Source organism: Manis javanica, chromosome 14 (assembly GCF_040802235.1).
Source record: "Manis javanica isolate MJ-LG chromosome 14, MJ_LKY, whole genome shotgun sequence".
Classification (NCBI taxonomy): domain Eukaryota; kingdom Metazoa; phylum Chordata; class Mammalia; order Pholidota; family Manidae; genus Manis; species Manis javanica.
The window spans coordinates 51136114-51150654 of NC_133169.1; the positions used below are offsets into that span (position 1 = coordinate 51136114).

The 14541-nt window shown below is 51.4% G+C and overlaps 1 protein-coding gene and 1 non-coding gene across 4 annotated transcripts in view; both read right to left on the bottom strand.

Annotated features, from left to right (window-relative positions):
- Window positions 1-2237: 2237 nt before the first annotated feature.
- Window positions 2238-14541, bottom strand: part of LOC108388420 (uncharacterized) — an 89880-nt gene continuing 77576 nt past the window's right edge. For all 3 annotated transcript variants that reach the window (XR_012124818.1, XR_005056919.2, XM_037001950.2), the window contains 2 exons: window positions 7188-7285; window positions 2238-3226 (listed from right to left, as the gene is read on the bottom strand). Coding sequence is in view for 1 of the 3 variants with exons in the window: in XM_037001950.2 (XP_036857845.1) it covers window positions 3195-3226; window positions 7188-7285 (130 nt within the window). In the remaining 2 variants the exon portion in view is untranslated. The remainder of the gene's footprint in view (window positions 3227-7187; window positions 7286-14541) is intronic.
- On the bottom strand, window positions 3447-3610 carry LOC118969059 (U1 spliceosomal RNA). Its single transcript, XR_005056946.1, has one exon. It is a non-coding gene; the product is annotated as a U1 spliceosomal RNA (small nuclear RNA).

Consider the following 14541-nt stretch of genomic DNA (forward strand, 5'->3'; position numbering starts at 1 on the left):
GGATCACAGTGTAATCATACCCTACTGTACAATTCTATTATTTTTAGTCTTATATGTATGGCATCTGGCAATGTCACTGAGGACTATGAAGCCATGGAGCCAAAAGATCCTATTACCCTATGCAATAAACTGAATCCCTCAGTAACTTATACCAAATCCATAACTCCCCTTAACAATTCTGACAACTGTGAGACTGTGAGAATTGGCCAACACTTGGGTTTTATCTGGAATTGAATAAATCAGGAGAGGATTATATTGGTTTAAGCAGCAATCACTCCTCCTTGCCCACTTTAATCTTCTGCAACCTGCTTTGCCTACATAATCATTTGCACAACAATATGGATGACTTCCCTTATTCTAATCACCTTTGCAAAGATGATTATTTCCTTGGAGTCCAGCCCTCCACATTTGACCCCTAGAGGCCCTGGGACCTGTCCATGGTGGTTCAATATTCTGCAATCAACACAGAAAGCCACATGTTTGCCTGGTTAGAAGGACCAACTACCAGAATGTCCATAAAAGAGACTGGATGCTTCTTTGTGTGGGGGACTAATACATTCCTTGAGCTGCCCTGGCTCTGGCAAGGTTCTTGCACCACAGTGGCCATAGTACCTGCTGTAACTAAAATAAATAAAGATGACTTTCCATCCCCAGGACTAATCTCCAAAATGGGCTCCTTCCTCCCTGTGGCCTTACACCAAAGGAAACCCTGAGATCTTCTAAAAATCCCCAACTTTGGCATCTTTGCCATGGATAACCCAATTCTCAACCAGAACAGTACGGGCCATCCCACTGTTAGAAGTCTCCTTTGGTTTGCAGGGATATCCCAATTAGAGAGCACCCTAAAAAGTATTTCATTGCTAGTCCAACAATCCTGGAAAGCCACAGCAATGGGCATCAAGGCCCAGCAATGCTCCCTCAATTCCCTAGCCCAGGTGTTCTTACACAACTGAGGAGCAGTAAATATGCTTGCCCCCTGCACAAGGGAGCACATGTATTTTGCTTAACAAAACCTGCTGTATCTATATAAACACCTCTGGCTAAGCAGAAGAAAATCTACAGGTCATCAAAAATAACATTAAAATCCTAGGTGGCCTCACTAAGATGAATGCATGAGGATTATTTCTGGGACAGTTCTTTCAGTGCCTCCTTGAATGGCTGGGTCCATGGATCTCTCCCATCATTTCAACTGGGGTCTTACTATTCCTAGTCCTCATATTGGGGCCATGCATTCTTAATTTCCTTGTCAAGTTTGTTTCCTCCACATTACAGAAGATCCAACTCCAGAAGATACTCAGACAAAGATTTCAACCTATCCATCAAGTTGATGAAGACACATATCAGTCTAACTGCCACCTCCTTTTACGTGGCCTTGTCCATCTTGGCCAGTGCTGAGACAGCTCCATGACCCCTCCTCTCCCTGACAGATAGCAAGGGATCACTGGACCCACAGACAGGAACCATGCCCCTCCTCAGAGGAAGAATGGCCAACACCCATTTTCCCTTGCAAGATTTCAAGGGTCCACATTCCTTGAAGGGGGAATGTTAGAACAGGTAGATGGCCAGACATGAGCAGAGAGGGAGGGGACTTTAGCTGGTGTTTGCATTTGGCTGGATGCCTACATTCTACACATTTCTCATAGGATGTGGGAAGTGAGAATACAGATAACCAGCCAATCTTGGCTGGCTCCAACATGGAGGATACATTGACCCAAACTGCACCCCAAAATTCATTATACACTATTGACATAGTAAAAATCACACCCCTCCACCATTAACATAGTAAAAATCACACCTCCCTGTACCATGACAGTTCTGATGAGAACCAAATATAGCCAAAAACTCCCCACCACCACCAAATGTGAAGGTGGAGCAAGCTCAAACTCTGAGAAGACCCCACCTGTTCACTTTGAAATCCATCCCCATTTAGTGAATATTCATCTCCCTCTATGTAAAAGGCTCCCTACTGTTTCCTCCAAAGAAACCCCTCTGGGTCTGCCCATGCCAAACTCTTGGGCATGTACTCCCCCTTTTCTTTAAACTCTTATTCTTCAAAGTAAACTCGTGAAGCTCAACCACTTTTTGTGTCTGTTCTCACGTTCTTTCTCATGAGGAGACCAAGGACCCATCTCCAGTAACAGAAATCAGTATAAATATCATCTTCAGGTAAAGACAAAGGGAATACATGAGGAGTGAGGAAGCCAGTAAGGGGTGGTTATGAGGAAAAGCTCAGCAAACAAAGTTTAGATTTTTTATCAAGATCTGAAATCATGGTTTTTTTTCCATTGATAAAATCACAGAGTTGACCATTTACAATAGAGATTTATCAATGTAAATGTTCCTCACAAAACGGCAACTTCTACTGTCTTCTGAGCCCCTCCTGTGTCTGCTTTTTCTGAAAATAACTAGGTAGAAATAACCTTTATGCCAAAGAAACATATTTTGCACGGCCTATACTCCCACCCTTTATCTGTATCAGGTTGATATCAGCCCTAAAAAAGCAGAGAATCATTCCCAGCCCTCAGGCTGCTTGGGACAGTGGGGAACGTGCCCAGAGGTTCACCTGCCCTAGTGCAGATGGTGAAATATTCCCAGGCCCAGAATGTTGGTGCAAGCTGGCACACAGCTGGTGTCACAGTTCCTTTCCACTTACTGATCAGGTAGGATAGGTTGTTTTCCTCGTCTTTCTGGGTAGATTTCCCAATTCCCACAAACATGCTCTGAGTCCGGCAGCAACCCAGAAAGCCAGCAGCTGTTACAGAACACTTGGGAGGCTCATCTGAAAGGTCTGGAACCTTTGGGGAGGCACTGGGATGCCAGAAAAGGGCTACATCCACTTGGAAGACTAGCCTAGAAAGAAACTTTTGTTGCGTTCACCATGACACCCATGAGGGACTCTCTGAGGCTGATTTGGTTTCTCCTGTTTGTTTTCCAGGAAGGAGATGAGTAAATGTTCCCTTTGATGGATTCCTTCTCTCCTATCCCAAGTCAGGGCTTGTCTTGCCTCTGCAGGTGATGAGAAAATAAGGGCCAGAGGGAGATGAGCTGACTGTGCTTCTGCCTTAGAAGTGGGTCCTTGTGTTTACATCACATCCCCACCTGACCCCTGAAGACCCATTGGTGAGTGTTGTGACTTCTTTGCTCAGAGGTCCAAGTGGACAGTGAGACCAGGCAGGGTTTTTCTCTGTGATATGTTAGGAGAAAACACTTCCAGTCATTTTCAGTCCTGTAATTTAAGGAAATCATCTGAAATCCACATCTATTTGCAGACAAATGCTCTACTACTAATGATTCTTTCAAGAAAACATGTGTTTGACTTTGGCACATTTTATGCATTGGGATTGTATAAGTTTTTGTATTTACCTTGCAGTTTCAAATACAACATATTCATACTTAATGTGCAATTGTGATGATTTTAGTTTTTTTTTTTTTTTTTTTTTTTTTTCTAGGGGAAAGCGCGAACGCAGTCCCCCACTACCACAAATAATGCAGTCGAGTTTCCCACATTTGGGGAAATCGCAGGGGTCAGCACATCCGCAGTGCAATGGATAAGCCTCGCCCTGGGAAAACCACCTTCGTGATCATGGTATCTCCCCTGCCAGGTAAGTATTGATTTTAGTTTTTTGTGTATCTATTATAGGCTTTAAGTTTGTGGTTACCAAAAGTTCAAGGATAGCTGTCTGACTGTAACAGTCTGTAATAAGTTGCTGATTGCTCTATTTCAAACACAATGTAAAAGTGCCTTTTTTCTTCTTGCTCCTTCACTCTTTATGTATTGTCATAATCTGCATTTTTGGGGTATCCCTTGATTGATTTTGTGTATAGCTGGTTTTGCTACTTTTGTTTTGATTTAATTTCATACTTGCTTTGTGATTAATCTACTCCCTTTACTATGGGTTTATTTTTCACTGGTGAAAACTATGTAGCCTTAGGAACATTTCCATCTACAGCAGTCCCTTTTAACATATCCTGTAATGCTGGTTTAATTTTATAAATTCTTTGAGCCTTTGTTTATCTGAAAATTGTTTAATACCTGCTTCAAATTTGAATGATAATCTTGCTGGGTAGAGGATTCTTAGTTGAAAGTCCTTCTGTTTCAGTACATTAAATATTTCATGCTACTCCCTTCTGGCCTGTAAAGTTTCTGCTGAGAAGTCTGCTGATAGCCTGATGGGGTTTCCTTTATAAATAATCTTTTTTCTCTCTCTGGCTGCTTTCAAATAGTCTTTCCTTATCCTTAATCTTAGCTAGTTTAATTATATGTCTTGGTGTTGTCTTCCTTGGGTTCCTTCTGTTAGGAGCTCTCTGTGTTTCCATGACCTGAGTGTCTATTTCCTTCCCCAGATTGGGAACGTTTTCAACAATTATTTCCTCAAAGAGACTTTCTATCCCTTTGTCTCTCTCTTCTCCTTCTGGTACCCCTATTATGTGAATATTGTTTTGTTTGGATTGGTCACACCTCTCATATCATTCTTTCATTACTAGAGATACTTTTTTTTCTTTCTATTCCTCAGTTTCCTTGTGTTCCTGTTCTCTAATTTCTATCTAGTTGACTGTCCCTCTACTTGCAGCAATGTATTACTCATTCCCTCCATTGCATTTCTCATTTTAGTTTCTGTATTCTTCAGTTCTTGTAACTCTTTGTTGAAGTCCTCTCTGGGATCTTAAATACAGTTCTACAGATCAGTGGGCATATTTATAACTTTTACTTGTTGAAATTTGTATCAAGAAGATTAGAGATCTTCATTTCATTTAGCCCTCTCTCTGGTGTCTTATCCTGTAATTTTGTTTGGAACATAGTCCTTTGCCTCCTCATTTTGTCTGGGTTTCTGTATTTTTCTTTTTTATTAGATAGATCTGCTATGCTTCCTAGTCTAGAGAGCAAGGGCTTTATGCAGAAGGTGTCTTGTGGTGACCAGAAGTACAGAACTCTTTCCTCTCCAGCGCCTGGTTCTCCTTTGCTATGGAGCCCCAGTTGCTATTGGTAGGCAATGGGCAGGGTTGCCTTTTTGTCTGTGTGAGGACAGTGGTTTAGCTCAGCCTGAGAGGCCAGCAGTTTGCCTCAGCTGGGCCCTTTGTGATCAAAGCAGTGGCACTTCTGCTGGGGTCATTGTGGCCAGGGCCACCCTCTGCCTGCCCTGCAGCGATGGGGCTGCTGAGTTAACAGGGTGAGCACAGAAGTCCCATGACAAGTTGCATAATGGCAGAGTGCACGGGCTGCAGCAGTGGCAAGTTACCTGGTTGCAGAGCATGGGGGTGATAGACAGTAGCACTGAGCCTTTCGGTGGGAGCCTACATGGGTGCTGGGAAGATTTCCCCATAGAGAGATGGCAAGGTGCATGGTGGAAGAGTGCACAGGCTTGCAGAGATGGCACAGCATGCACAGTAGGAGAGTCGTGTTAGCAAGTCCCATGGTAGGAGGCAAGCCAGTGACTGAGGCAGCTAGTCATATTGGGGAAGTGCCTCTGAGATGAACCACCAGTGATGTGGATGGACTGTCTGGGGGTCCTGAAAGTGCCCAAGCTATTGGGCCAAGGGAGGGTTGGGTAGGTATCCCCTACCTGCCCTTTCTCCTGAGAGCTCAATCCAACCCTAACCTCTCTCGTACCCCTCCCACTGCTGGCAATTCTTCCAAAACTGCTGCCTCTGCACTGGATCTCAGGACTGGTGGACTTGCCGGTCCTCCACAATGGCTGGAGTCTCAGCCTCCCAGGGTGCTCTGCCTCCTGGTGTCCAGCCCCACTAATCACCAGAACCTGATGCAATGTGGGGCTCCTGCTCCCAGAGCAGATATTTAGGGCCAGATGTGCAGTGCTCTGGGCTCCTACCCCCTCCCTGCTCCATTCCTCTTCCTCCTGCCTGTGGGCTTGGTTGGAGTCCTGCTTGATCCAGTCTCTGCCACTTTATACCTTTTTGTGTGGTGTTTTCTTCTTCCCCAAGTGTACATAGTCTGCTCTGCAGTCTGCAGGTCGCTTCCAGGGTTAGCTGTATTTGCTGTAGGTGCTTCCTTGGTGTATGTTTGGGGAAGGAGGTCTCCAACTTGCCTTCCTACTTGGCCATCTTGAGCCCCGATATTCACTTTTTTGTGATGGTCTGGAACCTGACCCACAACATCTCTGAGTTGTGCCTGTACTATAATAAAAGTTATGTGGTCTCTCTCTCAACATACCTTATTGTACAGTACTCATGGTTCTTCCTGTGCTGATGAGATAATAAAATGCCTACATGATGAGATGAAGCGAGGTGAATGACATAGGCATTGTGACTCAGTGTTAGGCTACTATTGATTTTCCAATGGCATGTCAGAAGGAAGATCATCTGATTTTGGACTGAAGTTGACTGGGTAACTGAAACCATGGCAAATGAAACTGTGGGTAAGGAGGGACTACTGTAGTCTATATACAAGCCCTTTAATAGATAAATGATTTGCAAACATTTTCTCCCATTCTACAGCTACCATGTTTTATTCATCTCTGGCTTCCCCTTCAATATCTGCCTGGATCCATTTCTTCTTCTTTCCCTTGATACCTAGTTCATCTCCCCTGGTCATCCTCCTACATACATTGGCTAGACTACTGTGCAGTCTGCAAACAGCAGCCCATGAGCATTTAAAAATGCACAGTGGATCATTTTATCTCCACGTGTGACATCCTTCAAAGACTCTCCATTCCCTTGGCATAAAACTCAAGCCCTTGACAGTCAGCCTCAAGTGCCTCCACTATAGGACTCCTGCTGACCTTACTGGTGCCATTGTCTATCATTCTTCCCCATGCCTACCACGCTGTAGCCTACAGCAGTCTCTCTCCTCAAACACAATGAATGTGTTCTCTTCCCAAGGCCTTTCCATTAGCTATTTTCTCTGCCTGGAGTGTGCTTCACCCTGTTCCATGCATTGCTTTCCCTTCTATCATATAGAAAGTTAAAATGTCACTGCCTCAAACTGGCATTCCTTATACAGCCAATCTACATGGCTACCTCCACACTCTCTGGCATCATGCTATGCCATCTTTCTGTAGCGTTATCACAGTATGACACTTTCTGTTTATTGCCTGTCTCCACTAGAATAAGTTTCATGAAAGAAGGGACTTTGTCCTGTTCATTTTATATGCCTAGTATCTAGATCCATGCCTGGCACACAGTACAAGCTCAATACACTCTTGTTGAATGTCTGTGACTCTAGCACTTACCTCTGTGTCTGGCACCTGACCACAGAGTAAATGTTTGCTCTCGAAACTTGTCAAGTAATCCATCCCCATGGCACCAATGGTTGAAAGGCATCCCTGGGCTAGAAGAGGGAGAGAAAAGACACATATGCAGAAAATGACAAGAGAAAAGTTTGCTGAGAAGCCTTGTCTTGCCAATGGGTCTCAGCCCTGGGCAAGTTTACTATGGATTCAGTGAGATCGAGGAATGACAATGGAACATTCTTGGGGTGAGAGGGTTTATACCCAACTTTATTCCCACGGTGGCAGGTCAATCACTAAAATCCATCCACTCAGCAAGTCTGCAAGCAGCAAGCCAGTCTCTGCCTCTGGGCCTCTCTGCCACTCAGCAGCCTCAGTCTCTGTCCTCGGTGCTGCCACCACTCCAGTCTCTGCTCTCCTGCAGCCGTGCGGCCCTGCAGCCATGCACGAGCCATGTGGCCATACCACCATGATGCCCAGAGGACTGGGTGAAGCTCTTTACATTATAGAGTCAATAGCAACACATTGCCCACACATATGCAGTGAGCTAGATGACCAGGGCCAAGTGAAAATCCTGGCCACAGGAAACTCTACTTTATCCACAGCCTAAAAGAGGTCAATTCCTCTAGAAGTGTTTTGGGAGCTTTGTGACCAAGTTGCCACGTCCTCAGCTCAAGCATGGGCCCCTACGCAGGGCACAGCCTTCTCTTGGCTGCTGGGGCCATTAGCCTACACAGAATGCACACAAGGGCAACAGCAGAGCTGGCAGGTGTGGTCCAAAGGCCTTCAAAGGCCTGCTCATTAAAGGAAATTAGACCTTTTGACCTCACCTGCTGTCACTCTGCTCCTGTGCTTCCTGGTGTCTGCAAGGTGGTTTCCCCATCTCACAGTCCTCAGCACAGTGGGTCAATCCTCCTACGAACTGGGGACAATTTGCTGTTGCCATGCTTCCATGGGGCACCAGGTCTGCAGGCTGAGCAAAGCGCCTGAGGGCTGGAGGCAGTTCTAACCCAGGGCCAGATTGTCTCTTCACAGGCTCGCTCATGGGCCTCATCTCCCCACGAGAGACTGTGGGGGAGTGGTGTGGGGAGTCTCTGCGAGTAGTTACACTGGCCCTGTGCACCAGGATGCTGCTGAGGACACGCCTGGGGCAAGGCGAGGAGCTGCTTTCCTGAGCGCTGGGCCCCTCTGGGTCCTGAAAAGAACGGTGCCATCCACACTGTCTTGGCCTGGGAGAGCGGTTTCCCCAGAGTTAAGACCCCTTCCTGGGCTCCCAGGAGCCAGATGAGGCTTCAGCCATCACTGTAGCCAAGAGTCATGATGTAAATAAACTCCCAGAACCTTCTTATCTGAGGTGGGGACTCCAGATGCCAGGGCCATGTGTGGGCAAGGCTCACTGGGGAAAGGCACCATTTTTTTTGTGGCATAAACTTCTGGGAAGTAGCTGCCCTGGGTGTGACCCTTCTGTGGACTTACTAGCTCAGAGGTAACAGGCGTGGCAGCACACACAAGTCCGATGGGCACCTCACCCAGCGCTCCAAGCTGGCCTGGGTCCTGAGGCACCGTCCAGAGTCCAGATGCAGTTAGAATTTTGCCTCTGATTTTGTTTTGTTGATGTGTCCCTGCCTCCAACTCCAGCCCAGATTGGAGAGCTGGGGCAGGAATTCTGTCTGGGGGTGACTCTTCCTCTTTTTAGACTACTGAGGGCCCTGCTCCCTTCCACACCTAGCTCTTGGCCTCAGTCCCAGGCCAGATCCTCTGAGGGAATTGTCAGAGGTGCCTGAGGCCACCTGGAGACACTAGGGGTGCTCAGCCTAGGATGCAAGCCTCCCTGGGCCGTGACACTGTGGGGACAGGACAGGGTCCTCGTTCTCTAGTGTCCTTCAGCAAAATGCAGTTATCTTAGAAAATCCCATCTCAACCTTTGCTGGAGTTCCTGCTCCCTGACACCTGCTCAAAAGCCAAAGACCAGGAAGCAGGCACCTGCCTATATGCCTTAGCCAAAGTCCATCCTCAGTCCTGCCACTGCCCTTTGCACCAGTCTCTACCCTGTTCCCCCTGTGCCTCCTCCCCTAAGAGGAGAAAAGGGAGTCTTTCTGTTGCCAGCAGGGGGCGCTGCTACCACAGGGTCAGAGCATCCAGGGGTCTGGGGCTGAGGGAGCCAAACTGCTAATTCCCTGGTACAAAGGTGGCCCTGTGGGTGGACTCTAGTCCTGCTGGACAGTGTTGGGATGATGGATTGATAGACATGCCGCGTCCAGCAGGGGGGTACCCTTACCCAGCATTCTGGGCACATTGTGCCCAAACACCTGGGGTCCAAAGGGCAAGGCCTAGCAATCTTGGTGTATTGCTTCAGATTCTAGCTGCGGCCACCAGGGGCCTGCATTCCAGGGCAGGCTGTGACCTTTCTACCACCTGCCCTGCTCTCTGTAGCACAATCCCTTGATTTCCCCTATTCAGAACCCAGACCAAAGCCAAGGGCCAGAGTCTTGCCCTGGCGCTAGCTGCAGGTATACATGACCCTTCAGCAGAGTGGGGGGCTCCCTATGCTTCTCTCAGAATGAGGAGCCTAGAGAGGGCCCCAGAAGGGTGCTCCAACCTGTCCCACATCCTGGCCACCCCAAATCCTGTCCTCTGATCCTGCTCTCAAGTTGGCCCACTTCTCTGCATCCCCTGTGGCTACAGCCCTAATCCACCCGGGCCACTGGAGCTACCTCCTGTCCGTCACCCTGCCTCCAGTATACAGCATGGCCCCAGACTCGGGTGAGGCAGGTGGGTGCCTAGGGTGCAAAATGTAAGAGGGCACTCACTCTCAGGGTCATGCAAGCACAGAGCTGGCCGCTCAGAGTAAGTGCCACCCAAGTGCGGGGGCCTGGGACCCTTTGCCACCCTAGCCCCACCTTGCTGCTCCCCGCGCTTCATCCTCTATGGCAGCTACAGGTTTTCTAAAGCACAGGTCAGACTCTCAATCACCCTCCCAGGGCCTGCTCTAGAATTTACTTCAACATCTGATGACAGACCCTGTCTCAGAAGGGGAGGAACCACAGGGCTGGCCCTCAGGAGCCCGTCTGCCAGGATAAAGCCCCAACTCCTGAGTACAGCATTCGGGCTTCCTCGGCGTGGCCCCCACTGCCCGGTCCAGGCTCAGCTTCTGGGGCAGCCACACAAGGCCAGGCGGCAGGCAGGATCTGTCTTGTGTTCCTGAGTCTCCAGGCTTATCCCGGGGCTGTCTTCACATCCTGGAATGCCCTCTCCCACCACTGGCCTTTTAAACTTTGACTCATCCTTCAAGGCCCTACTGAAGGCCACCTCTGTGAACACTGACTGAGATAGACTGCTTCTGTCCCCACACCCCAGCAACTCTGCTTCTGTGCCTCATACTCCAGGTGTGACACACATCTGTCCTGCAATCAGTGGGCACTTACTAAGTGCCTACTCTTTTCAAGGAGTGTGCTGGGTGCCAGGAGGTGGCTGTGAATATAACATCCACATCATATCAGGCGAGTGCTGGGACCCTGGCTGCTCAGTTCTCAGCCCCCTGCACAGCCCTCATGAGCACAGACCTGAACAACTTTCAGTGACCATCAGATGCCCCTAGGTCTTCAGCCTTCCAGAGTCACCACTCCACTTAAAGCAAATACATGTGCACTCCAGCCCATAAGGCCATGGGAAGCCCTCCGCAACATTCACGGGGGTTCTTGAGGGAGAACAACTTTTGTTTCCTGGAGGTTCCTGGTCACCAGAGGCCTTCTGGTTCAGAGCCCCTTTTGCCCCGCAGTGTGGACCTGGCCCTCTGGAATACTCCCAGAGTAGCATTTCACATTGGTTATCTGACGTGTTTTGTCACCTGCCAACCTAGAGGGCAGTCAGGTGGGTCTCTTCTGACCCTTTCATCCCTCCTGCCCGTCTGTCAGTCAGTCAACAGATGCCTTCTTGAACCTGGCTGAGATCCTATCTAAATTGAGTCCCTTTGCAAACATTCCTTCATGGAGAGGAGAGAGCACCCACCTGATGGTAACAGCCCCTTGCCCTTGTTCTGTGGCTGGCTGGCCCTTTTCCCTGGACTCCCAGGCTCTCTGTAGGACTTAGAGGGGCCACATAATGTGAACAGGGCAATGGGAAAGGGAGCAGGGGTCCACTCGGAGCATCAGACCCAGACACAAATGACAACAGTGCTGCTCAAAGAAGCCGCATTCCACTCTCGCTCTCTCCCTTTGGGGCATCCATGAGTTTCTGTGGAAACCATCTTGTTGACAAGCCCATCTCAGAAAAAGCACATACTGCTGAGAATATCTGAATCCATCATCCATCCATCCCCATCCGTGCCACACTGGTTCATAGGGCACCTACTGAGCTCAGCCAATCCTGGGGCTACAGCAGGGAACAGGACAGAGCACCCAGTGGGTGCCCTGTTCTTCTGCCTCACGCCCTGCTTTCCTTCCATAAATGCATCTATAACTCAGCACTTGCTGAGTCCAAGCTCCAAAAACATATTCCTGTTGTTTCCTAGTTTAAGCTACATCTACTGCTTCTAAAATGTGACCTAAAATGGAGCCCAACACAGACACTCTGAAGACCAGGTGCTCTCCAAGTCATATTTACAGTCTAGGAAGAAGGTTGGGCTCCCTGTCTCAAGGCTATTGTTTGGACTAGGCAGAGGGCCAGCAGCAGCGGGTCCAGCCTTGGGCCACAGAAGAGAGCAAAAAGCAATTTAGTCTGGGGCCTCATTAAATAGTTGCCATGGTCGCTGGGCCCCTCAGAGGCACCCTCTCACTGTCCGGAGCCTTACTCCCAGGACAGCCCCTGGAGTTGGGATTCCCAGGCTGAGTCACCGGGGTCATCAGGGGCTGTGCTCACAGCACACGCTCCACTCTTGCAGCATTTGGAGTTTCCCTGGCTCTCTCCCAGGCCAGCCATCCTGATCCTTAGCCTGGGCTAGAGTAAGTCAATGCTGGCCCAGACAAGAGATGCTGAAGGGTCTGCCTGCCTGCCCTCCACTGGCTAGTTGGCTGCCTTGAGTGGCTACCACTGCTACCTGCCCACGCTGGCCTTCTGGGCTGAGGGAGCTCTACTTGCTTGATTTGTCTTCCCAGAATGCAAGTTCTCAGGGCTATGAGGAGGAAGAACCCTCTCACAGACCTGGAGTCCAAAAGCAAGAATTTAGGAGACAGGGGCTTGCAGGTGACACAGCCCAATCTGATTCCAGGTATTGCTTTGGTCTGAATCCAGGGAAGACCCTGGATTCTGTCTCACCATCCAAATTCTCAGCTTTCCTGGCTCAGACCCAGGCCCGACCCACAATGATCCCTGGCCTGAGCACCAAGCCCCAGGGAGGGAAGGAAAGTGGCTGACCCCCACAGCCAGCATTCCTCTGTGATGACCAGTCTGCTCACTGTCCAGCCACCCCATCTGGAAGGCAGTTCTCAGAGAGCCACAGAGGACTCCATGCCCTCCCCAGTGGGGCTGAGGCCTCTCCTGTGGGGCCTTCTTCACCTGGGGGCATTAGCCCACCCCGACTGGGTGAGGTGGCCAGGAGAGCTGGCACCACAGGTCCCTCAGGAGCAGAAGGCAAAGACCCACCCTAGATGCCTCCAACTCTGCCTCTTCACGTGGTCCACGAGCACTCACTGGGCCCCTCCCTGTGGTTAGTTAGCCCTGTTCTAGGCCCCTGGGGACCCAGCTGGCTGGACTAGGCAAACAGGGCTACACCCTCCAGGGCCCCAAGTCATGCAGGAGGAATCCTCCAATAAATGAAGTTCACAGAGGAGATACTTTCAGTTATAATAGGAGCTATGAACACAAACGAGATGCGACATACAGTAACGGGTACAAGTGGGGCCGTTTAAAAGGACCTCCCGGTTCCTCAGACTCCACCTGCCTGCTCTGCTGTGCGTTCAGCCCCTTCAGTACCAACCGCTTTCTGCGTGCACACCACGCAGGATGGGGCTGGGGACAGGTGCACTCAGGTGGGGCTTTTCCGGGGCCGGTTTTCCCCAGCTCCCGCTGGAACTTCCAGAAGGCCACTGACCCGCGACACTGGACGCCGCCCGTCCCCCGCCCCCCGCAGCCGCGCGAACCTCAGCGTTCCCGGCGCGGTTCCCGGAAACTCCTCGATTTCCCTGTCGCCGCGGCGTTTGCAAGAAACCGAAACCCACGCCCCGCCCCTCCGACGCGGCCTAGCGGAACCCGGTGCGGGGGCTGGGGCCTGGGCATGCGGGCCCCTCCGAAATGGGGGGCGGGCCGGCCCGGCAGCGGCGGAGAGGGGAGCTTCAGCGGGGACCCGACCCCCGGCGGCCTCGTCCGGCCAGCGGCTCTGCACCACCCACTCCTCCCACGGGAAAGCCGCACGCCTAACCCGAGTCGCGCTGGCTGCGGCGGATGGCAGAGTCCACCAGCGCGCGAACGCAACGCTGCCGCCCCCGCAGCCCGGGGGTGGGCGCCATTTCTGTGCGCCTACTGCGGGTTCCCCACACGGTGGAGACGAGAAGGGCAGGGGCATTTACAAAGAGCTGTGCAGCCCGAGTGCGGCGAGCTTCCTCTCGCGTGGGAGGGGGAGGGGGGTAATGGGCACAGGGAAGTTTAGCAGCTAGCCCGAGGTCACACAGCCTGTAGCTGCGGCGCCGGCGGAAAGCCGGTGGCCCGCAGCTGGAGGCCGGGCGGGGAAGAAGGAAGTGCCCGGGGCCGCGCGCAGGTGAGCCGCCTGGTACGGGCGGGGCAGCCAGCTGGGGAGGGGGAAGGGCGGCGCGGCTGGGAGGCTCTGCTCTTCTCCCGCGCTCCCTCCCTTTCCAGGAAGCCCGCCAGCTCGGAGCCGGCCGCTTACCCCGGCTCACCCCGATCCCGGGCAGAGCTGGAATGTGGAAAGTCGGCCCGAAGGGCCTGGGCCCCGTGCCCTCCCCGCCGAACACTCCCACCTAGCTCAGGCCCGGGCTGCGCGAGCGTGGGTCACCTGGGGGAGAGGGGCTCCAGACCAGGACTCGGGCTCCCCGGGGCACAGTACGGGTGTTGCTGTCCCCATGAAGGCCGAGAAGCCTGCTGGGGGCGCCCCGGGCGAACGGCAGCGGGCGCAGGAGTGGCTGCAGGACCCCCTCGCGCGGGGGAGGAGTGCGCTGCTGGCCTTCAGCCCCGGTCGCCGCCGCGGGGTCTGGCCCAGAGCCCACTCCCGACCGTCCTCGGGGCCCCACGGGGCGGATGGGTAGCTGAGGCCTCTTTCCTCCCAACGTTGTGTTTATAAGAAATAAAACTGCACAGGGCATCAGCGGCAGCCCACATTAACATCCCTCTCTCCCTCCGGGGTTCCGGGACAGTCCAGAGCGTTGGAGCGACGCCGGCCCACTCTCGTGTGGCAGGAGTCCCTAGT